The sequence below is a fragment of the Oryzias latipes genome, chromosome 11 (assembly GCF_053564925.1).
Source record: "Oryzias latipes strain Hd-rR chromosome 11, Olatipes_Hd-rR_3.1".
Classification (NCBI taxonomy): Eukaryota; Metazoa; Chordata; class Actinopteri; order Beloniformes; family Adrianichthyidae; genus Oryzias; species Oryzias latipes.
The window spans coordinates 22,880,129-22,908,012 of record NC_136247.1 but is presented as its reverse complement, the minus strand read 5'-3'; the positions used below and the strand labels follow the sequence as shown (position 1 = coordinate 22,908,012).

The 27,884-nt window shown below is 39.3% G+C and overlaps 2 protein-coding genes across 8 annotated transcripts; both read left to right on the top strand.

Moving 5' to 3' along the window:
- Window positions 1-1,590: 1,590 nt before the first annotated feature.
- LOC110013702 (NACHT, LRR and PYD domains-containing protein 12-like) lies at window positions 1,591-27,726 on the top strand. Of its 2 annotated transcripts, none has more exons than XM_078955021.1 (9): window positions 1,591-1,880; window positions 2,720-2,823; window positions 4,743-4,859; window positions 5,519-5,754; window positions 5,851-7,684; window positions 8,002-8,175; window positions 8,296-8,469; window positions 26,358-26,531; window positions 26,969-27,411. In XM_078955021.1, exons 2-9 carry the CDS (start codon window positions 2,738-2,740, stop codon window positions 27,156-27,158), a joined length of 2,985 nt encoding a protein of 994 aa, XP_078811147.1. In that variant the 5' UTR covers window positions 1,591-1,880; window positions 2,720-2,737; the 3' UTR covers window positions 27,159-27,411. The 2 variants fall into 2 exon arrangements, 1 of the variants encoding a protein (XP_078811147.1); XR_013658917.1 differs by adding an exon at window positions 27,474-27,726 and having other exon boundaries at window positions 1,592-1,880; window positions 26,358-27,142.
- On the top strand, window positions 10,164-23,931 carry LOC111948161 (uncharacterized). Of its 6 annotated transcripts, none has more exons than XM_078955025.1 (23): window positions 10,164-10,828; window positions 10,930-11,065; window positions 12,214-12,309; window positions 12,744-13,109; window positions 13,301-13,396; window positions 13,479-13,708; window positions 13,809-13,987; window positions 14,068-14,155; window positions 14,258-14,605; window positions 14,687-14,804; window positions 14,869-14,960; window positions 15,045-15,159; window positions 15,363-15,452; window positions 15,545-15,706; window positions 15,814-15,993; window positions 16,069-18,386; window positions 19,834-20,052; window positions 20,123-20,291; window positions 20,708-20,998; window positions 21,214-21,267; window positions 22,454-22,521; window positions 22,676-22,719; window positions 23,779-23,931. In XM_078955025.1, the coding sequence occupies exons 1-16, from the start codon at window positions 10,760-10,762 to the stop codon at window positions 16,266-16,268; spliced, it is 2,565 nt and encodes an 854-aa protein (XP_078811151.1). In that variant the 5' UTR covers window positions 10,164-10,759; the 3' UTR covers window positions 16,269-18,386; window positions 19,834-20,052; window positions 20,123-20,291; window positions 20,708-20,998; window positions 21,214-21,267; window positions 22,454-22,521; window positions 22,676-22,719; window positions 23,779-23,931. The 6 variants fall into 6 exon arrangements, with proteins under 6 accessions (XP_078811151.1, XP_078811148.1, XP_078811150.1 ...); XM_078955022.1 differs by having other exon boundaries at window positions 21,211-21,267; XM_078955024.1 differs by having other exon boundaries at window positions 16,069-18,788; window positions 21,211-21,267.
- Window positions 27,727-27,884: the final 158 nt, after the last annotated feature.

Genomic DNA, 27,884 nt, shown 5'->3' with positions numbered 1-27,884 from the left:
GCAAATTATTTTTTTTTACTTTCCGCATCCCTCTTTTACAGTGAACACAGATGCACTTTATTGTATAAATTTGAAATTTGTATTTTTACTGATAAAAAAAACATGATTTTATTTTTCAATATTGGTATTTATTGGAATCCATGTTCTTGTTGGAGTCAGTGGTAGCATTTCCATAGAGACACTTTGCATCAGCAGCTCCATGCTCCAGTGCTCTGGGAGACTTTATAGTCCTGAGAGTTGAAGACTGGATGACTGACAGCTGTCCTTCATCACAGCAGAAGACACACAAATCCTCCTCCTCCTCATCCAAAACATGACTGTGATCTGCGTCCTCATCTGGACTCTCCTCTGCTGCTGCTTCACAGGTAAAGTGCAGAGAATCCAACTCCTCTCCTCTATGAACATCCGTCCCTCTGAAATGAAGGCCACAAAAGCATGAAGCTGTTTTCTGTTTCTGTATCCTCAGAGTCCAGAGGACAGGTCACAGTGACTCAGCCTGGACCAGTGAGCTCTGCTGTGGGAGGATCTGTCTCCATCTCATGTAGAACCAGTCAGGATGTTTATAGCAACTATTTATCCTGGTACCAACAGAAAGATGGAGAAACTCCTAAACTACTGTTCCAATATGTTGGCAGCAGAGTATCAGGAACTCCAAGTCGTTTTACAGATGGTGGATCAAACTCTGATTTCACTCTGATCATCAGTGGAATTCAGGCTGAAGATGCAGCAGTTTATTACTGTCAGAGTTTTCATGTCATCAACAGTCAGTATGTGTTCACACAGTGAAAAACAGTCGTACAAAAACCTCCCTCATTCTGGCTGAACAGAAACTGAACTGACTGCTGCAGCTGGAAGATGCTGCCGACACTGAAACAGTTCACTGAACATCCATTCTAACAATGAAAAACACTGACAATAGTCACCTTATGTTACCAGATATAAGGACCTGCTCCTGTTTTTACTCAGTAGAACCAGTTCAAACCAGATTAGCCCATTCGTTAATTATTACATCAATTATTTATTAAGTAATGTATTTATTTCATCTTTTGTAAAAAGAATATAAAAATAAAATCTGATTATTCCCATGAAGAAGTACAATCGAAAATTGTGATATCATAATTTAAGCTATTATAGGAAGACAGAGCCAACAGGAGTTTTATAACATTTGAGTGTGTCTGTGGACAGACTCAACCCTTTTGACTCACTGACTCCTTACAAAGCAGAATACATCTTTAATGAATCAGTGGTTGTAATGAAAAAAATATATTAGTGAACAGAAGCAGTCTAATATGTGTATAAGCTATACTGTTGCACAAGCCTAACATTACTGTAAACTCGCGTGAAATAAGTCTTTATTGCTTTAAATGTTCAATGAGGTAAATAGCTGCATAGTAGTAATTTAAATAGTAGTAATTATTTAACAAACTAAAAACAAAGCTGCAAACAGATTTTCCACATTAATGCAGAACAAAATAAAGAAAGAAATGCAGTTTATGTGAAACTTTAGAGGATTTCTTTTCTTTTAATCTACATTTCTCAAAAACGGTTTAAGAAAGCAAACAGTACTTCACAGATAAGGCAAAAGTAACTGCAAGGTCCAGTCTGTGAACTTTGAATGAGGAAGTCCAGCTCTGTGTGGACGAGGTTGATGATTAACTGAAGGAGAAAAGGAAAGAAGCACAGATCAATGCTGAAAGAATCCAACACATCTCAGATTGTCTGAGCAGAAATTCTAACAGTTTAGAGTTTGATTCACACATGATGGATGAAAGCAGACAAGAGGTTTCTTGTAAAGAACAGAGAGGCCTTCAGGTGATCCAGGTGAATGATTGCAGAGAGGAGAGAAGGATGAAGAAAACGTTCAGAGACATGAGAAGCAGGTGAGTGTTAAAGTTTTGCAACTGCACCTTTGGTCATTTGGATTATAAATACTTCTTCAAACCACTCGATCTATGAAGAGGAAGGTGCTTATTGAAAGAAACATTTTGATTTATTTTGTTGTTTATTATACATTTCAAGTTTGATCAGGCTTCAACTGTCACAACCGGGCCAAGCAGATTAGAATCCAGACGAGGGGAAGAATCAAGGATGTATCAAGGTTACAAGAATTCATCCACAAGAGAGGACCATAGACACAGAGAACTAGATAGAACAAAGGACAAGCCAACACTGAAAGATCAGGGAGAGCTCCTTAAATGCATTGTGGCTAGTTAGCAAAGTGCTGCCAGCTGTGACTGCTCCACAGGATCCACAGGTGAATGGGCGGAGTCACAGCCAGCCTGCATGGAAACCTATGAAAAAGGAGAAATGAGCAACAAAATAAAACCAAACATGCAAATCATAACATCAATGTCTTCCTATATTTTACTCTCCATTATTGTTTCATTTTCAGAAAAAGTGTGAATATAGCTTAAGAAGGCATCCATTTTATTTTTTCACTGGTGTCACATAGACTTCTTTGTTTTTGTCGTTATGATGAATAGTGAATATAGTAAACGTCATTGAATGTTTGTTGTTTGTCTACATGGATGTGATAAAGTCAGAGTTATCCCAGTCAAGATTTATTCATTTAATGGATTGTTATTTTGTAAAAACTGAAAACAAATGAACATTTTGTGGCTCAGGCTAAGTCAACACAAAGTTTCTTTTTGAGCTTAGGCTTCTTTAAACCTTCTTCAAACTGCAGTCTCATAGTTCCTTGTCTTACATACTTATGCAGACTTTGAAAAAGAACATTATGGAAGGAGCCAGGATTCACATCGGCCTGTGTGAGAAAATGGACCAGATCAAAGATGAAGCTGAACCTGGATCCTCAGACACAAAGTAAGAGGCAGTTTCTGCTAAAAAGCTGCACTAAGAAAGTGACAAATGTTGCGCTGTTTGAAAGTGTTTGTTCTTTTTCCCCTTGAAAATCTACTGACATAATGAAAACATAAAAAAAAATTCTGAAAACTGAATCATGTGACATGAAGTTGGGAATGACAGACTGTTCAGATCTGTTTGTGTCTGCAGAGATCAGCTGTTCACACAGAGAGTCCAGTCTTCAGCATCCAGCTGTGTGTCCATGAAGAGTGACTGGTCCAAAGAACTGAATCCTCCAGACTTCAGTGCAGAACCTGGACCCTCAGCCTCAAAGTAACAGAGTTTCTCCTGAGCTGACTAGAACAGAAATGTTCAACAGATAAAAGCAGAATCATAGAAGAAATAACCATAACACACTGGAAGTTTAATGGACAGAAAATATGTTTTAATACATTGAAGAATAAATAAAAACTACTAATCTTAAATATTTTTGACCTGCATTTATGTGCAAAGACAGAACCAGGAAGCATCAAAAGAATGTCCATAAAAAATATGGGAACTTGACAGCATGTCACAATTGTGTTCATGTTACCATCAAGAATCACAGATAGTCACTTGCTGCGTTAAAGAAAAGGATATTTGTATTATTTACAAAAAACATTATATCATAAAGTTTGTATACAGCTAAACATACAAAGTGTGTTTAACCTACTGTTTAGATGAAAGTAGGCAATTGGTTTTCCAGTAGATCTGCTGGCAGGAAGTGTGGCTGAAAAAAATGATCATTACATTTATCAGTCTTCATATAAAATATTCTCAGCAGCTTTTTTTTCTTAAACAAACTATAGCTGAAATTCCTGTTTCCAACATCTGGAAGGTTTATATCAGCTTCATGAGATCTACAAGAAAACGTGCTAAAAGTTTATAAAAAAAACTGCTTATAAATCTTTAAGGATAGATTTTTAACTTTGCAAAAACAAGTTTTACAGTTAAAAACTAATAAAAAATATAACATACTGGTTTATATTTAATATGTACATAAATTGTATGTCTTCTAACTTGATTCCAGAAGTTACTCCAAACTTATGACAAGATTTAAGTATTTTCTAAAATCTGAATCATGTGAGCAGATGACATGAAGTTGTGAATGACAGACTGTTCAGATCTGTTTGTATCTGCAGAGATCAGCTGTTCACACAGAGAGTCCAGTCTTCAGCATCCAGCTGTGTGTCCATGAAGAGTGACTGGTCCAAAGAACTGAATCCTCCTGACTTCAGTGCAGAACCTGGACCCTCAGCCTCAAAGTAACAGATTTTCTCCTGAGCTGACTAGAACAAAAACTGACAGGAAGGATCTTGAACTAAATTAGATTCAACAAGAATTTAAACTGTTATGGCTCCAAATTACTGCCAAATACATATTCCCCTTGATCCACTATTAACCACTGTTTGATTAAATATATTTTAAAAGTTGTATAAAAAGCCACTTTTGATTTGGTAAAAAAGGTTTTCTGTGATGAGGGATGTTTTAAAATAAATAAAGACATGTAATCGGAAATTTAGTTGATTACAAAAATAAGTATAAAAGAATGGAATGAATGAATGAAATTAAAGAAAAAAGAAATTGCTCCAAAGATAAAACAGTAAATTTGATCAACGTTGTATTTCTAAAGGATTTTTTTAACAATCGCAAAATAGTGTTGAGTTAAACTGAGGACAAATAGGAGAAAACCAGCAAGAAGATCATTACAGCACATCAGGCACCACTTTCAATGAATTTATGTCTGAATTATTAACAAAATTGTACTAAAATTGTTTTTTTCTTTAAAATCGTACTATAGACCATTTTAAATGCAAAAAGATGACTGATGTTTCAGTGAGATTCTTAATGACAGGCTGTGGGGCTGATTTTCCATTCTCATGATCTGTTTGTGTCTGCAGAGATCAGCTGCTCACACAGAGAGTCCAGTCTTCAGCATCCAGCTGTGTGTCCATGAAGAGTGACTGGTCCAAAGAACTGAATCCTCCAGACTTCAGTGCTGAATCCTCAGACACAAAGTAAGAGAGTTTATTCAGAAATCAGCTGAGAGCAGCAAAAGGGTTTGCATGACAGCTGTTAACACAGATGCAGATGTGACCACTGTCACAGTAAGGCAAACATGCTGTTGAGAACCCAGGGATGAACTTGAAAGATGCAACAAAGTCACAAAAATCTACATTCAAAAAACAGATAACTCATAGTACACAGACAAGGAGACCTAGAGATAAAACTGGACCGACCACAACACCCAGAGAAAGTTCCTTAAAAGCATTGTGGATAATTGACAAAGTGATGCCAGCTGTGACTGCTCCACAGGATCCACTGGTGAATGGGCGGAGTCACAGCCAGCCTGCACAGAAACCCAAGAAAAGGCAAAAGTTTGACAAAAAAAAGCAAATCGTAACAAACACAACTCAAGTATAATCAATTTACATGAAATAAAGAGACATAAAATAAAAAAGCACTTTGTGTGGAATGAAAGGCGCTAAACAATTAAAAGTGTGTAGTGTTTGAAGTGTGAAGATTCAGTGATACCACTGCAGTGTCTGTAAATGTGAGGAAAAAAATGCCTGCATTGATATTTGAGAAGGAATAAGTTTCATGCATTCATCTATGTTTAGCTGTTCATTGATCAGTTTTGGTTCTGCTCAGAATCTTTTCTTCTTGTTGTGCACAGAGAGAGGAAGAGGAGTGGTGTTTGTGTGAAGGAGCAGCCGTCCACTTGTGCTTTGTGTCAGGATGTACTAAAGGATCCGGTCTCTACCATCTGTGGACACTGGTTCTGTAGACAGTGCTTTACCTCCTACTGGGACCGGTCTGCTCAACCAGGACTCTGCTCTTGCCCCCAGTGTGCAGAAAGGTCCAACAGCAGAGCCTCACCGCAGACAGTCACTGAGAGCACCGGGGACCAAAGTAAGACTGAACCTCCTTGTGCTGAAGTCTTAGAGCTTAACTTCTGTTTTTTAGGACATCACATGAAGTCATTAATTATTTTCTTTTTTTCCGCAGCACATGTTGGTCTGCCGGAGCTTTTAGATGAACACCAGATCAGTCTGAGGAGCAGATGTGAGCATGTGACACAAGGAAGTGAGGAAGCAGGAAGTGGAATGCTCCTCAACAGGATTTACACAGAGTTGTACATCACAGAGGGAAAGAGTGAGGAAGTTAACACCCAACATGAGGTCATGCAGCTGGAGACACCCTCCAAGAACAGCGAGGTTCTTGATGTTCCAATCAGGTGCAACGATATCTTTAAACCCTCCCTGAACCAACCTGAATCCATCAGAGTGGTTCTGACCAGTGGCGTCGCCGGAGCAGGAAAAAGTCTCTCAGTGCAGAAGTTCTGCTTGGACTGGGCCAACGGCTTGGAGAACCAAGAACTCAGTGCTGTGATTCCTCTGTCATTCAGGGAGCTGAATTTGATCAGAGATCAGCAGCACAGTCTTCTCTCACTGGTCCAGCTTTTCCACCCAGAGTTCAAAAAGATCAAGGCAGAGCAGCTGGCTGTCTGTAAACCTCTCTTCATCTTTGATGGCCTGGATGAAAGCAGAATCTCTCTGGATTTCCAGAACCCTCCCTTGGTATCTGATGTTGTAGAAAGTTCCTCAGTCAGTGTGCAGCTGACAAACCTCATCCAAGGACATCTGCTTCCCTCAGCGCTTATCTGGATAACCTCCAGACCTGCAGCAGCCAGTCAGATCCCTTTGGCACGTGTTGACAGGGTAACAGAAGTACGAGGCTTCACCGATGCTCAGAAGGAGGAATTCTTCAGGAAAAGGTTCAGTGATGAAGAAGAGCTGTCCACCAGAATCTTCTCCCACATCAAGAGCTCCAGGACCCTCTATGTGATGTGTCAAATCCCAGTTTTCTGCTGGATCATGGCTGTGGTTCTGGAAGACATGTTGACCACAGAGCAGAGAGGAGAGCTTCCCACCACCCTGACTGACATGTACTCATACTTTCTGCTGGTCCAGACAAAGAGGAATATGAACAAGTACCAGCAGGAACATCAGAGCTCACAGGAACTGTCAGAGGCAGACAGAGAAGTTCTTCTGAAACTGGGAAGGCTGGCATTTGAACATCTGGACAAAGGAAACATCATGTTCTACCAAGAAGACCTGGAGCAGTGCAGTCTTGATGTCACAGGGGCCTCAGTGCACTCAGGAGTTTGTACAGAGGTCTTTAAAAGAGAATGTGAGATCTTCCAGAAGCCGGTCTATTGCTTTGTTCATCTGAGCATTCAGGAGTTTCTGGCTGCTGTCTACATGTTCCACTGTTTCACCCACAAGAACTCTGAGGTGATGCAAGAATTCCTAAAGAGTCAAACAAGCTCTCTGGAGGAATTTTTGTGGAGAGTCATGGATATATCCCTCCAGAGTAAAACTGGACATCTGGACTTGTTTGCTCGCTTCCTTCATGGCCTCTCTATTGAGTCCAACTCCAAACTCTTGGGTAGCCTGCTGGGTCAGACAGAGAACAGTCCAGAAACCATTCAAAGAGTCATCAACAACCTACAGCAGGTGAACAGTGGAGACTGCAAAAGGGAGATGGATTTCATCACAACAAAGATGATCAAAGATGAAGTGTCTCCTGACAGAAGAATCAATGTTTTCCATTGCATGATGGAGATGAAAGACCTCTCAGTTCATCGGGAGATCCACAAATTCCTAAAATCAAAGGACAAAACGGAGAAGGATCTCTCAGAGATGCAGTGTTTAGCTCTGGCCTACATGCTGCAGATGTCAGAAGAGGTTCTGGATGAGCTGGACTTGGACCAATACAGAACATCAAATGAGGGTCGAAGGAGACTGATCCCAGCTGTGAAGAACTGTAGGAAGTTTAGGTAAGACTAGTTTGAGTTAGCCTAAATCATTGGTATGTCTCATTCCAACCTTTGATTCAGGGATATTGTTTTCATTCTTTTTATTGTTGTTGCCATTGTTTTCCACAACAGTAGACTTATATTTACTGTTTCTAATCTAAAAGTTCTGCTGTGAAGTTGTTCTGATGAGATTCTCCCAACCCGAAGCTCAAATTATTCTGTTGAAGCTTCAAACAAAAGCAACACAAAGATATTAATCAATAAAAAAATATATATCAAGCTGCTTTGTCTTCATTTCATGAGGACTTCAGAAGTTTACCTTTTTCTTTGTCTTCCAGGCTGAGAAACTGTGGACTCTCAGAGACTGACTGTGAAACAGTGGCCTTGGCTCTTCTATCCGACCCGTCTCACCTGACAGAACTGGATCTGAGTGGAAACGAGCTTCAGGATTCAGCAATGATGCTTCTGTGTGCTGGACTGGAGAATCCAAACTGCAGACTGGAGAGTCTGAGGTCAAAAAATGAGTTTGTTTTTATCTAGATTTGCAGTTCTTTGCTGCTACTTTTGAAGTATGAAAGTGTTTTATATATTACGTTTTGATTGATAGAACTTCATTTTTGTTCTGAATTCAGGCTGAGGATCTGCAGTTTGTCAGATTTTAGCTGTGGTGTTCTGGGCTTTGCTCTGATGTCCAACCCGTCCCACCTGAAAGAACTGGACCTTAGAAGCGCTGACTTTCAGAGTTCAGCAATGCAGCATCTGTGTGCTTTTCTGGAGAATCCACACTGCATACTGAAGACTCTGAGGTCAGCTCCATCTTTAAGTTGTGTTGAGATGAACAATAAAGTTATGTTGAAAGTGAGCCGTAGACATGAGTCTGATATTACACAGCTTCATGGCAACCCAGTCTCATCCTAAAATGTGTAGTAGCTACATTTGTCCACATGGAAATACGTGACAGGTTCACAAAAACGGCCCGTAACTTGTGAGACACTTACGTTTCATTTTCCTATTCATTTTCTATTAGCCTTCTCAGGATCACGTGACTTCTGAGGTTTTGCCTGCCGTGAAAAAAAACATGGCGGATGCTCGTTCATTTTTCGGTAGAAAATCCCACAAAACAGGATTTTTTAAGGACTAATCTTTATTCTGACAACATTTCTAGTGAGAAATATACCATTTACTTTCAGAAGGCTTTTATAAAAATGCAGTTTTTAGTTATCTTTTTTCGCTCTGTGAAAACGTTTTTTTAGGGGCTCTAAATTGTGAAAAACAAACGTTTACACCTACGTTAGTCCACAGGGCGAAACGTCTTTATTTTACAACAGTGGTCCCAAGCCACCGGGCCTCGGGACACTTGGCACCGGTACCGATCCATCCGCGGGACACTTGGCACCGGTTCCAATCCATCCGCGGGACACTTGGCACCGGGCCGCGGGACACTAGGCATCGGTACCGATCCATCCGCGGCACACTTGGCACTGAGCGGCGGGACACTTGGCACCGGTACCGCGGGACACTAGGCACCGATCCATCGGCGGGACACTTGGCACCGGGCCGCGGGACACTAGGCACCGGTACCGATCCATCCGCGGCACACTTGGCACCGGTACCGATCCATCCGCGGGACACTTGGCACCGGGCCGCGGGACACTTGGCACCGGTACCGATCCATCCGCGGGACACTTGGCACCGGGCCACGGGACACTTGGCACCGGTACCGATCCATCCGTGGGACACTTGGCACCGGGCCGCGGGACACTAGGCACCGGTACCGATCCATCCGCGGGACACTTGGCACCGGGCCGCGGGACACTAGGCATCGGTACCGATCCATCCGCGGCACACTTGGCACCGGGCCGCGGGACACTAGGCACCGGTACCGATCCATCCGCGGGACACTTGGCACCGGGCCGCGGGACACTAGGCACCGGTACCGATCCATCCGCGGCACACTTGGCACCGGGCCGCGGGACACTAGGCACCGGGCCGCGGGACACTTGGCACCGGTACCGATCCATCCGCGGGACACTTGGCACCGGGCCGCGGGACACCGGTATCGATCCATCCGCGGAACACTTGGCACCGGGCCACGGGACACTAGGCACCGGGCCGCGGGACACTTGGCACCGGTACCGATCCATCCGCGGGACACTTGGCACCAGGCGATCCGCGGAAAATTTTTGCACCGGGACGCACAGAAAGAAAAAATAATTTCCATTTTATTGTTTTATTTTTATTTTGAAATTTATTTTATTTTGAAAAGTGACCGGATAAAGTTGCACATGATTACACAGTAGATTTACGTTCATTATTATTATTACTTAAGAGAAAATACCCCCCCCGGTCCACGGTAAACGTGCCCCCCACCCCCACCGGTCTGCGGTAAACGTGTCTTGCGTTTTACCGGTCCGCGGTTGGGGACCACTGTTTTACAACACTTGCGCATTCTTTTCTCGTTCATTTCTGTGGGTCACGTGACTGACAGGTTTCTTAGCAGGAGCCAGGACCCAAAATATAGCGGACATCGCCTGGGTTTTTGATGTGAATTTATTATTATTGGCTTTATAAACACTTTGTTTTATATCACTCAACAAAATAGTATCAACGGAACATTTTTATGTTGCTATGGTGGTAGCTACGGACGCTACCGGCGAACCGGAAGGAAGCCACGGTTTTCTTTTTTTATTGAAAAAGACAATTGAGGTTAACGTTTGAGACAATTTACTGACTTTTGATTCGTTTTAATTGCTTTTACTGCGAGAAATGGACACTAAATTTATTAGTTTTATAGTAATGAGTTCTACTAAATGTTTTTATAGAAAATACCAAGACCAGTCAAAACCGGTGTCCTTTACACCGGCGTCCTAGCTACATTTTTTTTCTTCATACGATTTTTTCTTTGTCATATTTACAGATCCATCTCTAGGAAAAAGAAATTAAACTTTAGTGTAGCCACATGTCTTTTGAGTAATTTAAACAAAAAATATTTACACAAAGCAGGCTTGTTTCGTCAGTCCACGGGTTGGGCAACTAAATGGTGACACCCACTACCTATTTAAACCCCCTGGAGTTTTACATGCTTTGTGGATCGCGATGGAGCCGGTAGGGGACAAAGTCGATGACGCTTTATTTCTCGCAGACGCGCTTATAGAAGAATTCAAGGTGGGTTCGATTTCATTGAATTTTGTAAAAATGAAAAAAAAAAAAACGTTTATTTATATAACCAGTGACATCGTGTATGTCTTTATAACTTTATTTTGTAGCGTAAACAGCCTGCAGCTGTACAACCGTCGGGAACAGGCCCAGTGACCTTTGTTAGGCACGAGGAGGACGAGTATGGAAATCCTTTGCCTAAACGTCGTAGAACAGGAGAGCGGCGGAAACCTGTTTCATCCAAAAGTGAGTAAACCTGGTCACATTGCTTGTTGCACTTTTAAAACAACAAAGGAAAGGGGATGGAATCAAGGGAAGTAGGAAGCTGCTGACAAGATGGCCACACAAGGTTTGGCATCAGGCACACACGTGGCTTTCGCGGTACAAGTCTAGATTTGTTTTTGTAATTTTGGCAGAACCAGAATAGAATTGGGGGGGGGGGGGGGGGGGGGGGCTATTGATACCTCGATTTTTAAAAAGTACTCGGACACCATCCTTTTTGAAAAATTATATTTACATTAAATAAAAAAAACTCATTCAAACGCAATGCATTGTGGTCTAAACATGCCAATGTGGTGAGCATGGACGCACACTCGTTTTGGCAGACTTCCTAGGGGAGTTAAAGGGCACTGGCTTTTGGAATTTAGATTTGGAAAAAGTGGTTAGCTTATAGCACTTTAGGGTGAAAATGGTGAAACAATTTGGGCTACCATTCAGAGAACTAGACTAAGTGGCCCAACCCCCCTGGCGCTCCCGCTGCCCACAAGGCCAGTGACGGGGTGGGGGGACATCATCATCATCATCATCGTCATCGTCATCATCATCAATAGCCAATCATGATAGAAGGGGATAAGGCTGTGTGAAACGCCTCCATTTACTCCCACTCTAATAACAAGACCCCACTAGTTCTAAATCCTTTTTAGTCGTACAATACAAATATGGAAAACCTACTTTCCACTGTCTTTGTAAAGGGTGAACTGGAATTTGGCGAGGGATTACTGGAATTTAGTGAAAGGCAAGTTCATTTCAGTGTCTTTTTATTTATTTTTTTATCATGGGCGTTTTCTGTATTATAAAACACATATAGATTGTTTTAGTCTATATGATGCCTAACAGGCCAAGATGTTAGCAGGGTATTATCAAGGCTATCTATGCGTACACCATTCCAAGGACCACAATAATTACCTTTAATATGTTATTAAACTTGTCTCAATTAGGAAGTTCTGGATTTTGAGTAATGTGGCTAGAATTGAAAAACTGCTATAACTTTCTCCATAGTGCACTATCCAAAAATAAGCATTTGTTTCAGCTCTAGGATGCTAAGCAACCAGAACAGTGAAAGGCCTGTATGTCTGGCAGATAATTCTCTTTACTCGTGCTCTTATTTATTTCAGGAACTCCAACAATGGCTCAAAGTCCAACTGTAGACCAATTGTGCATGCCATCTACTAGTGGACAGCAGAGTGTGACAGAACCTTCTCACGATATAGGTAAGTTATTGATACAGTTGTCCTCAGAACTTTTTTTTTCTGAGAACAATTTAAAGTATATTAAAATGTAGTTGATCTACATAGTTTACCTCAATTTTTTTCTGTCTAAACAGTTGCTGCATGAATTCCCCTCAATCCATAACTGCTAAAAAACTATATAATGCAGGAATATCTAGTGGTTGGATGCTAAAATTCGGGCACCATGCTCACTGCTTTTTTTTTTAAAGGCGAAGAAAGTCCTCAATTTCACAAAGTGAAAATCTAATTGATACAACCATTTTGCGACTGCCATTTATAAATCCATTGTGCTCTGAAGATGAAAACATTGTCACGTATTCATAGCCTTTTGGAGTTCTTAATCACGTGGAACACATTTTCAGAATCTACTTTTACATACTGTAACACCCCCCCTGTTTCTTCTTTTTCCTCAATAGGGTCCCTCATCAAAGAGGTTCAAGACCTTCTGGGCCCCGCTGAAGACCCAACTCCATCACACTGGACGGCTAGGAAAGCTTCGTCCTTGGAAAAGTGGACAGTGTTGAGACCTTTTATGGTCGATCAGATGTTGCAATCTGGGAAGCCAAAAGGGGGACAATGCCATCACTGTCGCTCTCAGGTTGCAGTAATAGTGTGTCACGACTGTTTGCCAAGACCACTTTATTGTGCGTCATGTGATTTGGCTGTACATGACAACAGAGTACTTCACAACCGATCAGCGACGGTGGAGGGATTTTATAGGCCACTCCCACCAACCACTTTCATCAAGGAAGAGGGAGGAAAACTTACTTTCCACGAAAGAGGTACTTTTTCTCATTAAAATCACATGGGCCTTTTAAATTTGTTAAATAAATCAAAACCACCCTCAATGCTTGTTTAAAAATCTTTTAAAAAAAAAAAAAAAAAGATGCATTATTTTTTCCTTTGAGAAATAAAACACATTTGCAGATAATATTTTATGTTTTAACTAATATGAATTGTTTACTTTTACAAGCATGCCTTTTGCCTGTCGTCCTTCCCTGCTGTGACTGCTCTACTGGTCAAACAGAAGTTTCTGCAGGAAAACAAGTGATTCTGATTGGAATGAATGGTAATGTTCCTTTCTTCTTTTTTTCAAAATAATAGTCTTTCAAAGTTATACTGTAATAAAATGTGATTTATTTCTTTTAAAGGACGATACAACCTATCCCTGCCAAATGTTACCTGTTCCTGTGGAAAAACCTGGGATGTTGGCATTGGTGATTTGGTTGAAAGTGGATATTGGCCAGCCACAGTACATTTTGAGACTTTATATACAGTGGATTTGTTCACATCATATGAAGATCTTAAAATTACTGCACCAGGAATGTCAAGGCATGCTTTTGTCGGAATGCTTGAACAGCGCACTAAAGTCTTTGGTCGAGTAAGTTACATAATTGAGGCAACAACTGTGTTTTACATTGACTGTTGTATCTTTAACTTTTGTCTTTTTTTTGTTTTCTTTTCGTTTTGTTTTGAACCAGAGTGGAAAAATATGTGGCGACACCATGCAGAAATCTTTTCTGGAGTGGTCCTATGCCAAATTTGAAGTTGAGAGGCTGTCACTGGTGCATCACTTTAAGTGCCCAGCATGCACCCCCTCCATGTTGGCTGTTGCAGTGGATGGGAACCGCAAACTTTACCGCTTCAGAAGCCAACCAGGGTATGGGGTAAACATTTTCAATGTTATGTTGAATTTTCTATGGATGTAATTTTAACATGTTTTGTTTTTTTTTCCATTAGACCTGATGGATTTTTTGACGGTGTTTTTTTGGCGAAAGATACAGAGGTGGCCTCTTTTGTGGACTATATCCATGGTGCAACACGACATGTAAGGTCGACTTTTTTAAAAGTGTATTAAGTTTCTCAAAATATTCCATGCATCTTAATATACAACAATCAAATTTGTATATCTTTTGGTCATCTGTAATAGAATCCTGGAAAGGGAAGATGTGGAGGAGGCGAGTGGTTAGCAGCACGAGAGTCCTCTCACAAATCTGCCAGCAAAGTGGATGAGGAAGGTGTTGAGGTTGCTGTGTGCCGTCATGGGGTCTTGTTGAAAGGACTCAATATGTTCCGTGGAGAAATTTTTGCATATCCTCTCTTTCTCCAAAAAGAACTTGCTGCTCAGAATGTAGGGTTTTTCTGCTCCGATGTGGTGTGCAAATATTGGCCATATCTGCAGAAGGTTGTGCGCCACTGTCCTGAACTACAGGGGTTGTTGACAATGCATCCTTTCCTCTCAATCATGCATGCTAAAGCACATTCCTGGATGTGTGAGGTAATGATTGCCAACCTCTTTTGCACTATCACTCCAGATATTAAACTCAATGCTAACGGAAACAAATCACATTTGTTGCAGTTGCAGTGGGGAGGTCGAAACCAAGAGGGAGCAGGAATAACAATGGGGGAGGAGGTTGAGCAAGTGAACAGCTTCCTGTCTCGGGCAGCCATATGTTCTAAATACATGTCCAAAGCTGGTAAGTATATTATAAAAATGTATTGTTTTTTGTTATGCTGGGCTAATATATGTTGTGCTTGAAGTACGCACAGATATCCTTACGATACAGGCTATTGGATGGAACAAGCGGAAGGTGGAAAAGCTTGACCAGATTCTAGCAAAAAGATACATCAAGGTAAAAACTAGACATCCATTTTCCATGACTCTTAGACTTCTTTCATTCAAACACTGTTCAACAATGTTGCAATATTTTTGACAGACCGCACAAAGGATTTCTGAAGCATTGGCAGATCTTGATCAACTAACTAAAGAGCTGTCGATACAAGAAGACACTGTCCAGCAATGGGTGTCTGATGTAAAAAATTGGGCTGCAGGTACTGTGAAGCTTATTGGGGGGAAAAAATTATAGACAGACAGACACACAAAAATTGTTCTTTTTTTTTTTAATTCCAATGACATTTATATTAGTAAACCTCCAAATGAATGCCTTTTTATAGAATTTTGGCCCAAGTCAAACTGTCAAAGCACCTTGTGTTCTTAAAATAATTTTAATTACTTCTACTTTTCTCCCCACAAGATTCAACTGGTCATAATGACCTTGAAAAAACCATTGAAGGACTGTATCTGAGCATCAAACAGAGAAAATATGAATTGTATCGCAAGGCTGGTGAGGGGAAAAAAATAAAAAGTTATTGAAAATGTCTGAAATACTCTTGTAAGATAAAGCTGGGTATGCATGAACTTTTTTTTTCCCTCTAGATGGCAACAAACGGCGTCATCTATTACGAAAGAAGATTGCTACAGAAAAGAGAGCCTTAGACGATGCCATCACAAAACGAAACACTGATTTGTCTGAAACAGAGAAATTACCTTCTTCTGATGTGCTTTTGGCTCATGAGAACTATTTCTGGCCTTGGGAATGTACGTTTTTTTTGTTTTGTTTTTTTATTCAACAAAAAACTTTAATACCTAACTTTAGATGAATTTTAATGGGGATTTGAAATGACTGAAACTGTGCTGAATTTTAGGTCATGGTGACATGGTTAAGAAAAAGCAGCTTTTTGACAAGGTAATGCTGCTGACCAGGTTGAAAGAAGAGAAGGTCATTGTGGTTCGGGAAGTTAAGCAGCACTGGGAGTACCTAAGGAATGCGGTTGGGATGCTTGAAGAGCTTTCTTCTCAGATTTCTGAAGGGATCACTGAGCAAAGTTGGTAAAACATTCTTTTATAAATGAAAATATGGAAAGACACTTGATTTTAATTTGTCTTTTTGTCATCGTCAGGCAACACTGACGCCTTGACAGAGCAAGGACGAGAGGGGCTACTGTGTTTGCTGAAAAGAAGGTCGACAGAACTCCGTGCTCGACAGGATGCTGCACGCAAAATATACCAGAATGTTTTGGGATTGCAAGCATTGTGTTTAGATGACTCTTCCACAGATGAGGAAAACTTAGACAGTAGTTCCTCGGATGAAGATATTTGACACCGCCATGCCCACCCCACCCCCAAATGTCTCCAGAAGAACATAAGTAAACTGTGATAATTGACCAATAAATTCTCTTGAATGAAATTGGTGGATTTTTAATTTTGCACTACTCTTTTTACATTGCATAATTTAAAGGTATTATTAAACTAGTTCTGATATGGATATTATAGTATATGTATGTATATGTGTATACATATATGTAGGTATGTACAGTGAGGTCAATAAGTATTTGATCACCCTGTGATTTAGCAAGTTCTCCCCCTTAGGAAACATGGAGGGGTCTAAAATTTTTCCATTTCCACAGTGAGAGCCAGAATCTAAAGAAACATTCAGAAATCGCATACGATTTTTGTAAACAATTTATTTGTATATTACTGTTACAAATAAGTATTTGAGCACTTAATTATCAGAGATTTCTGACCAGCAAAGACTTGCAGTTCTGCTTTTAAATAGGGCAATTGCCAAGCAGCTTGGTGAGAAAAGGACAACTGTTGGAGCAATTGTCAGAAAATAGAAGAGGCTAATGATGACTGTCAATGTCCCTCGGACTGGGGCCCCTCGCAAGATCTCATCTCGTGGGGTATGGATGATGCGAAGGAAGGTGAAGAATCAGCCCAGGATTACACGGGAGGAGCTGGTCAATGACCTGAAGAGAGCTGGGACCACTGTTTCCAAGGCTATAAGTAATACATTGAAACGTCATGGTTTAAAATCATGTATCGCACGGAAGGTTCCCCTGCTGAAGGCAGCCCATGTCAACGCCCGTCTGAGGTCTGGCAATGACCATCTTGATGATCCAGACGAGTCATTGGAGAAAGTCTTGTGGTCTGAGACCAATATAGCACTTTTTGGTCTCAAATATATTCAGTGTGTTTGGAGGAGAAAGAAGAAGCATCATCCCAAGAACACCATACCTACAGTGAAGCACGGAGGTGGAAGCATCATGCTCTGAGGGTGTTTTTCTGCATAAGGGACAGGACGACTGCACTGTATTAAGGAGAGGATGAACAGGGCTCTGTGTTGTGAGATATTGGGCAAAAACCTCCTAACCTCTGTCAGAGCGTTGTAGATGGGTCGTGGCTGGGTCTTTCATCATGACAATGACCCGAAGCAAACAGCCAAGAAAACCAAGGAGTGGCTCCGTAAGAAGCATATCAAGGTAATGAAGTGGCCTAGCCAGTCTCCAGACCTAAATCCAATAGAGAATCTTTGGAGGGAGCTGAAACTCCGTGTTGCTCAGCGACAGCCCCGAACCCCGACAGATCTAAAGAAGATCTGTAGAGGAGTGGGCCAAAATCCCTAATGCAGTGTGTATTAACCTAGTGAAGAAATATATGAACCGTTTGACCTCTGTAATTGATTAACAACGGCTTCTGTACCAAATATCAAAGTTGTTTAACTCAAGTGATCAAAAACGTATTTGTCACAGACTTTTACAAAGAAATTGTACAACGTGATTTCTGAATGTTTCTTCAGATTCTGTCTCTCACTGTGGAAATGCACATATGATGAAAAATTTAGACACCTCCATGTTTTAAAATTGTGAGAACTTGCTGAATCACAGGGTGATCAAATACTTATTGACCTCACTGTATATAAGTATCAATGTTACTGTTTTTCTTGGAAAACAATGGATCACACATAGGATGTATGATCCATCCCCTTGGGTCCAACCTGAAGCTAAGTATCAGGAGCTGAACATACGTACATTATTTTTTGGGAGTAAATGGCAATATGCAATTTGAATTGATCTCAAGACCTCATCTCTCACATCCACATAAAATTTTGATCATACCGAAAACGTTTAACCCCTTAATATCCATTGATGCACATATGCATATCCATTCCAATATATTTAAATTTTTTCCGCAGGTGTAAATTAATGTAGATGTTAATAGGTAAACAATGTATGAAATTCATAAATTATATATTTTAATGTGACAGGCTCTGAAAGTTTTCAAAGCTAAAGTTTAATTCTATATCAAATGAAAGTATAAAAAGGGGCCTATGCTTTGTTCTTGTGCGCTTGCTTTGAAGAGGGGGAGGGGCGGCAATGACTGCGCGTGAGTAGTTAAAGGACTGGCTTGCCAAGAAGCTGATGCAAGACTACAAACGGTAAGAAATGAACATACATCGGGAAATCTAAACTATTTGAACTTTAAAATAAATACCAATAATCTATAATTTTTTCTGGTCATGCAAGCTTTACCTCTTAGCTAATATTTCAGCTAACCCACGCATGACACAAGTCAAGCAGAACTAACCCCCCCCCACGAACAATATTTTCAGTGACAGTTAACTTTAATGACGGTGTATTACTTTTGTAATTTAGAATTTTAGTTTATAAAATTAATACATCTCTAGACGGAGTCATACTGTTGAATGACATTAGCTAATCTGGCCCGGGTTCTGGCAGCACGCGGGTCGGTCGGTGCCAGCTAATGAAACTACCTCATATATCGATCGCAAGGGTGCTTCTTTGTTGGTCAGAACCTAAACAAAGACGTAGGCAGCAGGGTAAGACACGACAACTAGTTCTAACATAAAGAGAAGAATGTAATGAGAAATTGTTTTTCCGGTTTCGGAGTAGTAATGTTTTTGAAGTGCTGGTGGAACGGTTTGGCACCATTTTGGTAATATGTCATAACTGATAATTACTACAAACAAAGTAACTGCCCATTGATTGCTGATTGACAGTACTGCCACAACACAATATCTGGTTTCTGCTATATGTAAATGCTATGTACTTTTGGGATCTTTGTAGTACGTAGTTGTGAAAAATATAATTGTCAATAACCAATAACAACCTACCACAAACATGTGCTTGGTTGTTTAAATTTACAGCTAGTTGTGAATTTCAATGTGAACACTACAATTTATCTAAACACCTTCTCTTAAGTTTTACATTTTAAGTAAATCATTATATAGAACATCTTTCATTTTGACTAATTGTGGAACATACAAAATAAAGTCAATGTATATCTGAAGATAATTTCTATTTCTGTTTATTATTTACATATAGTAAAAGAGTGAAGCAATTGCAGTTTATTTTGACTTAAAAGACTTCATGTTAATTTTCCATTTAACAGGGGTACTAAATAAAGTTAAACTTGACCACATTTAACAATGACTTTATTTTTTCTATTGTCATATCAAATTTGATATGAAGAAGTGTATTCTACAATTCATGAATGAATATTTTGAATAAAATATGAAGTACTAAAGTTAAGACTAGGTCCTCTGTAGGTTTATGTTATTGAAAGCAAACACCCACGAAATTAATAGGTTACAAACAAACAATTAAATGGAATTTCTGCTGTGCCCCAATTTCAACACCTTAGATAGAAACAGCATGTCATTAAGTTTATTTGTTTATATGTTTTTTATGCTGGAAAATAATGCAAATCCAGTGGTTCGACTCCAGAACACAAATGTAAGTTTGTTTGACTAGTCGATCAAATGTATAGTATATACTATTGAACTTAAGTGGGTTTTTTAAATTCAATTTCAGTGTTTTTTTTTCAAAACATATTTTCTATATATATTTTATATATATTCACAGGTCAAGATGCCACGAGGATCTACAACAAAACTTTGTGTCAGCTGCAAAGCTGTGATTGGTGTGGCAACTAAGACATGTAAAGTATGCCAAACAATCCAGCCAATGAGGCAAAGGCTTGCCAAAAAACTGGAGAAGTTTCAATCCAAAAAGGAGACTTGGTTGCAAAAACACAAGAAAAACAAAACCACCACACATGTTTTGGATGAGGCATCGGTTTTGGTACGTGTTTTATGTCTGCAATTGTATTTTATAATTTTAGTTATTACTGATGATGTAACAATTTTTTTAGGTGGAAAAGTTGAATACTTTGGGACAAAAAGCCGTTGTGTTTATTGCCAGACCTGGAAAGAAAACATCTACGTGGCATACACATGTCATTCACCCTAGGTGGCAATTAACCGATCAAGCTGGACAGTGTCTGGACCGCATGAAAGACCTATATGAGCTAATGATCAATGGTAAGTATTTCTGTCTGAAAATGTTTATAATTTCAGCCCAGTTTGTTCCTAGGATTAGTGCATTCAAATTTGTCATTATTTCTAGAGGTAGAAAAAATAATAACGTTTGACTAATCTAAAACACTTGGAGTATATAGTGATATATTTTTCACGGTTATTGTGCTGCTTTATTTGTCACTTTTGATTTGATTAACTTTAGTTTTTATAGTACCGGTATTATTTTATTCTGTAGAAGGAATTGTAGTACATTAAATCTATCCAATGTGTTGGAATAAATGTATATCTGATCTAAAAAAGTAAAACAAGTTGTAAAATTGTGATATGTTTAAATTTAGCAAATGTATTTCAAGACAAAAAAATTATATGCATAACAAGACAACTGCATTTAGATTATTTTATTTATTTTCCCCATTGAGGTTGGACGAGCCTTCAAATGCCCTCTGGTCCAGTCATCCAGCCTTCAACCTCACCAGCCATTCAACCTTCAACTGCACCATCCATCCAGCCTTCAGCCTCACCAGCCATTCAACCTTCAACTGCACCATCCATCCAGCCTTCAGCCTCACCAGCCATTCGACCTTCAACTGCACCATCCATCCAGCCTTCAGCCTCACCAGCCATTCAACCTTCAACTGCACCATCCATCCAGCCTTCAGCCTCACCAGCCATTCAACCTTCAACTGCATCATCCATCCAGCCTTCAACCAGTATGCAGATTCATAACATTTTAATAATATGGTGACGTAGTCTTCTGAAATACATGTTAAAACCACAACATATTGTAAGATGTTGAAATGGTGTCAAAAGAGCATTCTTTTTGTTTATTTAAATCACACTGGAAAAACTGTGGGCTTAAATGTTTGCATAATATTAATTGAAATCAACAATATAATTTACAGAAAATGTTCTTTATTTCTAGCAGGTGTTCCAGCAAAGAAAAAGAAAAAAAGAGATAACAAGAAAGATTCACCTGGAGGTAAATGGGTTATCTTTTATTTGCTATCAACAGCTTCAGATACAAACATAGACAATGTTATTGTATCTTCTAAATGACATGCTTAATGACCTTAGTCAACTATTTAAAATTGAGGTTACCTTTATGTGGACTTAACAGAGTTATGTGTTCCTCACAAGGATACTTAAAATGCTAGCAGCAAAAAATTGACAAACAGTGATAACAAAAAGACTAGAAAAAGAAAATAAAAAGCTAATGTTCTATTAACAAAAAAGAAATTGCTGCAACATATCTAAAATTATATTTTATATATATACATAAAATATAATTTCAGTTATGTTGCAGCAATTTCTTTTTTGTTAATAGAACATTAGCTTTTTTATATATATGTGTGTGTATATATATATATATATATATATATATATATAAAATATACTTTCAGTTATGTTGCAGCAGATTAATTTAACTTTTTGATAGTTTGACTGTCAAATCTATATTAATATCATATATTTAATTGACATTATTTTTACATGTAACTTGTTCATGAAAAAATAAATGTGACATTCATAATCTACTTTTGCGAAGAAGGTCATGTTATCATTAGGATTTGTTAGTATGTTGTGTGAAATGTTTGCAAAATCACTCAAAAAGTGATTTACAGGTTTTGACTTAATTTTCAGCAACAGTTATAAATGACCTAAGGAAAAACTGTTGTGATCTGGCCATTTCTTTGTTTTTTTTGAACATATACAAATACTGTGTAGTAGCTTATAACCACAACTAAATGGTGAAGCTGTGCATGCTATAAGTGCTTCTAATTAGTGATGGAGAAAACAAAGCTTCCCAAAGCTCTAAATTCAACTGTTTCAAAAAAAAGTTTAGTGTTTGAGAAGCATTTGTCTCAATGAAAATCAGCTGGCCAGACTTCATTACTGCTTCAAAATAAGAAGGCAATAAGAAGACAGTGAACTGAGATAGTAATTAGTTATTTGATGCTATACAGCTTTAAAAAATTTTTTTTATAATTTAGTTGTCACAGACTATGTGTCCATGTATAAAATACATTACAGCATTTAGTGTTTGCTTTTGCAAAACCACAGACAACATGAAGTTTCATTTGGAAATTCATCATACAAATGTTTTCCCAAACATTTTCCTACTGTTTACTTTCTTTGAAACCTTTATATTGTGCTTTTTATATTTTCAGAGTGCAGCCATGGGGGAGAAGATCAGTTTTACCCAGTGAAGCAGGTCTTGAAGACAAAAAAGCAGAAGGTTATTTTTATTTCTTATCTGAAGTAGAAATGTGTACTTTTCATCTGCCTTTCATATGAATGTATGAAATACAATTTACGGCATCACAATTCTTAAGTGTAATAATATGATGGCCTATGTTTAAAAAATCATTTTTTAAATTTACTTTTATCAGGGGAAATTAATGGAGTTTGTTGAATGGGAGCCATGTTCCATGTGGTATGTATAATTTTTTTTTGGTTTATTTATAGATTGTATAAGAGGAGGCTGTGCATGATGTGGAGCCAGTGTAGTTATTAGCCTTGTAGCAGTGCTCTGGACCACCTGAAAACATTCATGTGATTTCCTATTTAAACATGTAGCTATTAAGTTACAAATAATACAGCATGATAAAATTAATGCATGGGAAATCATATCCCTTTTAGATTTTGATACAGTTGGACTCAATTTGACAATAGTTCTTATATGATTAAAAGACAAACACTGAACCAGAGACATGAGACAAGACTCTACACCAGGGGTGTCAAACTCATTTTCACCGAGGGCCACATCAGCAAAGTGGTTGTCCTCAAAGGGCCAGATATAATTTATACATGTAAGTAAATGTAATAAAAAATAAATTTAGCTACTCCTTAATGTGGAATAACTTATTATGTATTTAGTATAACTTTTTAAAATGACAATTTCAGTTGCATAGAAAACATATGTTTGCTTGTTACTCCAGCATAAATCTTTTTAAATTTGATTCTATCAGGTTAGGTTATATGGAAAGTGTTTAAGTCCTAATATATAGCCCAATCTGATATTTCAAGTCAGATTCCCCCTAGATATGAATAAATACACACCAATTTTTTATTTTTTATTTAAGAAATTTAAAACTTTTATGCTTTTGGGGGCCACTTAAAATGACAAGGCAGGCCACATTTGGCCCGCGGGCCTGGAGTTTGTCACATTTGCTCTAGAGACTCTAGAGACAGGGTCCAGGGTTAACCCAAGGTTCCTGACTAAAGAGTTAATTAACAAATTAGGCAAGGATACTTAATTGTCGCAGGGACATATTTTCAGGGGAACAAACAAGGACATAAACAATATATAATATACATATGACCATACAAATGTGTCAGTCAAATTAGAAAATGATAAATGAATTTGCAGTAACATAACTGTGAGCATGGTAGCATAAAGTACAAACTGGAGTTCACTGGAGCTTGTTGTCTTTTATTGTAATGTTGTCATTAACTGTTTTTATGTATTCATTGATTTATGTATTTTTTGCAGTGGGAAAACATGGTCTCCACAGTGGGTGGAAAAAAGGAACACCAAAAAATAAACCCCAAAGGCACCTCTGTTGATCAGATTGACCTTTTAAATTATTATTGTTGTTTGTGTTACTGCTTTCTAATTGTTGTTAATAAAAATGTTCAAATGAAAGGGTTTGATCTACATTTTTTATTGCTCAACATGCTCACATGTATGATATACCATAGAGGTAGGACACATTTGTTGTGAAATTCTAAACAAAAGTTTACAATAAAAAACATACAAAAAATTTGTCATATAACCAGATATCAGGTTTTTGTGTTGGATTGTCACAGCTATGGCAATTGCAAATGATCATACCTCAAGTTATAATGATACATACTTAATAGTAAATCATTTTTGGTATTTAGTATAATGAAATAAGAGCAAAGATGTAATGCATGGAGCTGTATTGTGCAACCTAAATAGATGAATGTATATTTGAGGTAAAAAAAAAAAAAAACACACTGTTCTTCCAGGTCGTCATTTGCCTTTTTAGCTTCCCCCATTTATTAATTATACAGACGTATATTCTTTACAATTTCAAAGACAGATAAAAGAAATAGCATTTATAAAAGAAAAACCTTGGAATCATAAACATAAACCAAGTGGTAAACGTAGATTGTCAGTTTATTTCAGTAAAGCAATTAAAACGAATCAAAAGTCAGTATGAATAATCAAAATAGCGTTTTCCCCCAAAACAAAAAGTTACTTCCGAACGCAAGACTTATGGGTAGTACCGTTTTAGTGGGTTGAGTTGAGTTTGTGAAATCTAATTGCATTCCTCTTGTGAAAAGCTGTTTTCGAGTAAAAGTAATAATAATTTGACACAATAATAACCGCAAATTAACCGTGGCTTCCTTCCGGTTCGCCGGTAGCGTCCGTAGCTACCACCATAGCAACATAAAAATGTTCCGTCGATACTATTTTGTTGAGTTATATGAAGGAATGTACGTAGAAAAAATATATAGGTATCAAATACAATTGGAAGCTACATAATGTTGAAAACAACTGTATGATTCTCGCTAGAAAATGCATCAAAACAAAGTGTTTATAAAGCCAATAATAATAAATTCACATCAAAAACCCAGGCGATGTCCGCTATATTTTGGCTCCTGGCTCCTGCTAGGAAACCTGTCAGTCACGTGACCCACAGAAATGAACGAGAAAAGAATGCGCAAGTGTTGTAAAACAGTGGTCCCCAACCGCGGACCGGTAAAACGCAAGACACGTTTACCGCAGACCGGTGGGGGTGGGGGGCACGTTTACCGTGGACCGGGGGGGGGGGGGGTATTTTCTCTTAAGTAATAATAATAACAATAATAATAATGAACGTAAATCCACTGTGTAATCATGTGCAACTTTATCCGGTCACTTTTCAAAATAAAATAAATTTCAAAATAAAAATAAAACAATAAAATGGAAATTATTTTTTCTTTCTGTGCGTCCCGGTGCAAAAATTTTCCGCGGACCGCCTGGTGCCAAGTGTCCCGCGGCCCGGTACCGGTCCGCGGCCCGGTGCCTAGTGTCCCACGGCCCGGTGCCAAGTGTCCCGCGGATGGATCGGTACCGGTGCTTAGTGTCCTGCGGCCCGGTGCCAAGTGTCCCGCGGATGGATCGGTACCGGTGCCAAGTGTCCCGCGGCCCGGTGCCAAGTGTCCCGTGGCCCGGTGCCAAGTGTCCCGCGGATGGATCGGTACCGGTGCCTAGTGTCCCGCGGCCCGGTGCCTAGTGTCCCGCGGATGGATCGGTACCGGTGCCAAGTGTCCCGCGGCCCGGTGCCAAGTGTCCCGTGGCCCGGTGCCAAGTGTCCCGCGGATGGATCGGTACCGGTGCCTAGTGTCCCGCGGCCCGGTGCCAAGTGTCCCGCGGATGGATCAGTACCGGTGCCTAGTGTCCCGCGGCCCGGTGCCAAGTGTCCCGCGGATGGATCGGTACCGGTGCCAAGTGTCCCGAGGCCCGGTGGCTTGGGACCACTGTTGTAAAATAAAGACGTTTCGCCCTGTGGACTAACGTAGGTGTAAACGTTTGTTTTTCACAATTTAGAGCCCCTAAAAAAACGTTTTCACAGAGCGAAAAAAGATAACTAAAAACTGCATTTTTATAAAAGCCTTCTGAAAGTAAATGGTATATTTCTCACTAGAAATGTTGTCAGAATAAAGATTAGTCCTTAAAAAATCCTGTTTTGTGGGATTTTCTACCGAAAAATGAACGAGCATCCGCCATGTTTTTTTTCACGGCAGGCAAAACCTCAGAAGTCACGTGATCCTGAGAAGGCTAATAGAAAATGAATAGGAAAATGAAACGTAAGTGTCTCACAAGTTACGGGCCGTTTTTGTGAACCTGTCACGTATTTCCATGTGGACAAATGTAGCTACTACACATTTTAGGATGAGACTGGGTTGTTCATGGTGGAAGATTTCTTTTTTATCATCTGCTTTTGCCGTTTCCTGTCTTTTCTTCACATGTTAAGTTTGTTATTTCCTTTAGCTTCAAACACTCAAAACCCAAATTTTACAGTTATTTTGTCTCTAAACTCATCTCTTTTTTGGATTCAGGTTGGTGAACTGCACTTTGTCAAAGTTCAGCTGTGCAGCTCTGGTCTCAGCTCTAAAGTCCAGCCCGTCCCATCTAACAGAACTGGATTTGAGCTTGAACTTCATTCAGGATTCAGGAGTGGAACATCTGTGTGCCTTTCTGGAGACTTCATGCTGCCTTCTGCAGACTCTGAGGTTACAGAGCTTCTGTGTTTCCTGAAGCTCAGGAACAACTTGCATTCATCAAGCTGTGAATGCTGTTTAGCTTTTTTTCTAAATATGGTCTGTTGTTGCCAAAGAGTAATATTTGATTCAGAAAGTGAATAAATGATTTACTGATAGTTTTTACAGCTCCCACACAAAACCTGTTTGCAGAAGAACCTCTGTACTCAGACAGTTTCTACATGAAAAGATATGTATGGTTTGACCTTTGACCCAACACACATTCAGCTGGTACTGATGTGTGCTGACATGAACAAGGTGAATGAATGTGCAGATAATTGGAGGTTCTCTTTAGAAGCTAGCCTGATGCTGTAAAGGATCCACATGAAGGACTATGTCCCCTGACTCACTGAGCTGAAGAATGGAGCACCTGAAAACAGCTGCTGATGTCATGTCTGTTCCGGTTTCAGGTTGGAGCGCTGCAGGTTGTCAGTCATCAGCTGTGCTGCTCTGGTGTCGGCTCTGAAGTCCAACCCATCCCATCTGACAGAACTGGACCTGAGTGGGAACAAGCTCCAGGATTCTGATGTTCAGCAGCTTCATGATCTGGTGAAGAATCCAAACTTCAAACTGGAGACTCTCAGGTCAGCAGAGGGTTAAAGTCAGTCCAACATCTCCCTACAGAGTTGTAGTAAACTTGAAGTAGTGAAAATGAGGGCAAAGATTTAGAATTTTCTGTGAAGCAGCAGATTTCAGTCACAATGTGAGAGAAGAAATGATGACAAGTTTAAGGACAGACATTTAGAAACCAGCATCAGTCCTTTTCTTTCAACAGAAGAACATCAGAGCTGACAGGAAACTGCTGCTCTGAGCAGAACTGAAGTCCCAGATTCTCAATCTGGGACTTCATTGCATCACATTCTAACCCAATAGAAAACATTGCATCTCTCCACATCATTCTTCTTCTCTCTGCAGGTTGAAGTGATCAAAAGTTGTTCTGAGAGTTTGATCTTTCTCCTGATGGTCAGAAGGAGGAAGCAGCAGCAAAGTGAGGAAAGTGTCTAAGTTGGAGAGATGACTGTTGGAGCTGCAGCTGAAACATCATGAAAAATGGATTCTTCCTCTTCTGGTTCAAGACAAGGAAAAAAAGTATTTTATTTAACGATGTAAATTCAGATTTAGTCAAAAAAAATGTAATCGTTTTATTTTCTATATATATGTCTGTTCCAAGGAATTTCAAAACTTGAACCTTAAATATAACAATTAAATAACATTAACTTTTAGTATTATATTAAAAAATATTTAAAAAATATGGAAAGTGATTCATGTGATATCAGTGAAAATGATTTTCTTTTTTTATTGTGTTTAGATAAATTCACTCAGGAT

Excerpts from the sequence above, each read along its gene's own strand:
- LOC110013702 (XM_078955021.1), top strand. The coding sequence starts at position 2,738 with ATGGAAGGAGCCAGGATTCACATCGGCCTGTGTGAGAAAATGGACCAG. Across the intron at positions 2,824-4,742 it reads CCTGGATCCTCAGACACAAA|AGATCAGCTGCTCACACAGA; the intron begins GTAAGAGGCAGT and ends TTGTGTCTGCAG. Across the intron at positions 5,755-5,850 it reads TGAGAGCACCGGGGACCAAA|CACATGTTGGTCTGCCGGAG; the intron begins GTAAGACTGAAC and ends TTTTTTCCGCAG.
- LOC111948161 (XM_078955026.1), top strand. The coding sequence starts at position 10,760 with ATGGAGCCGGTAGGGGACAAAGTCGATGACGCTTTATTTCTCGCAGAC. Across the intron at positions 10,829-10,929 it reads CGCTTATAGAAGAATTCAAG|CGTAAACAGCCTGCAGCTGT; the intron begins GTGGGTTCGATT and ends TTTATTTTGTAG. Across the intron at positions 11,066-12,213 it reads GAAACCTGTTTCATCCAAAA|GAACTCCAACAATGGCTCAA; the intron begins GTGAGTAAACCT and ends TATTTATTTCAG.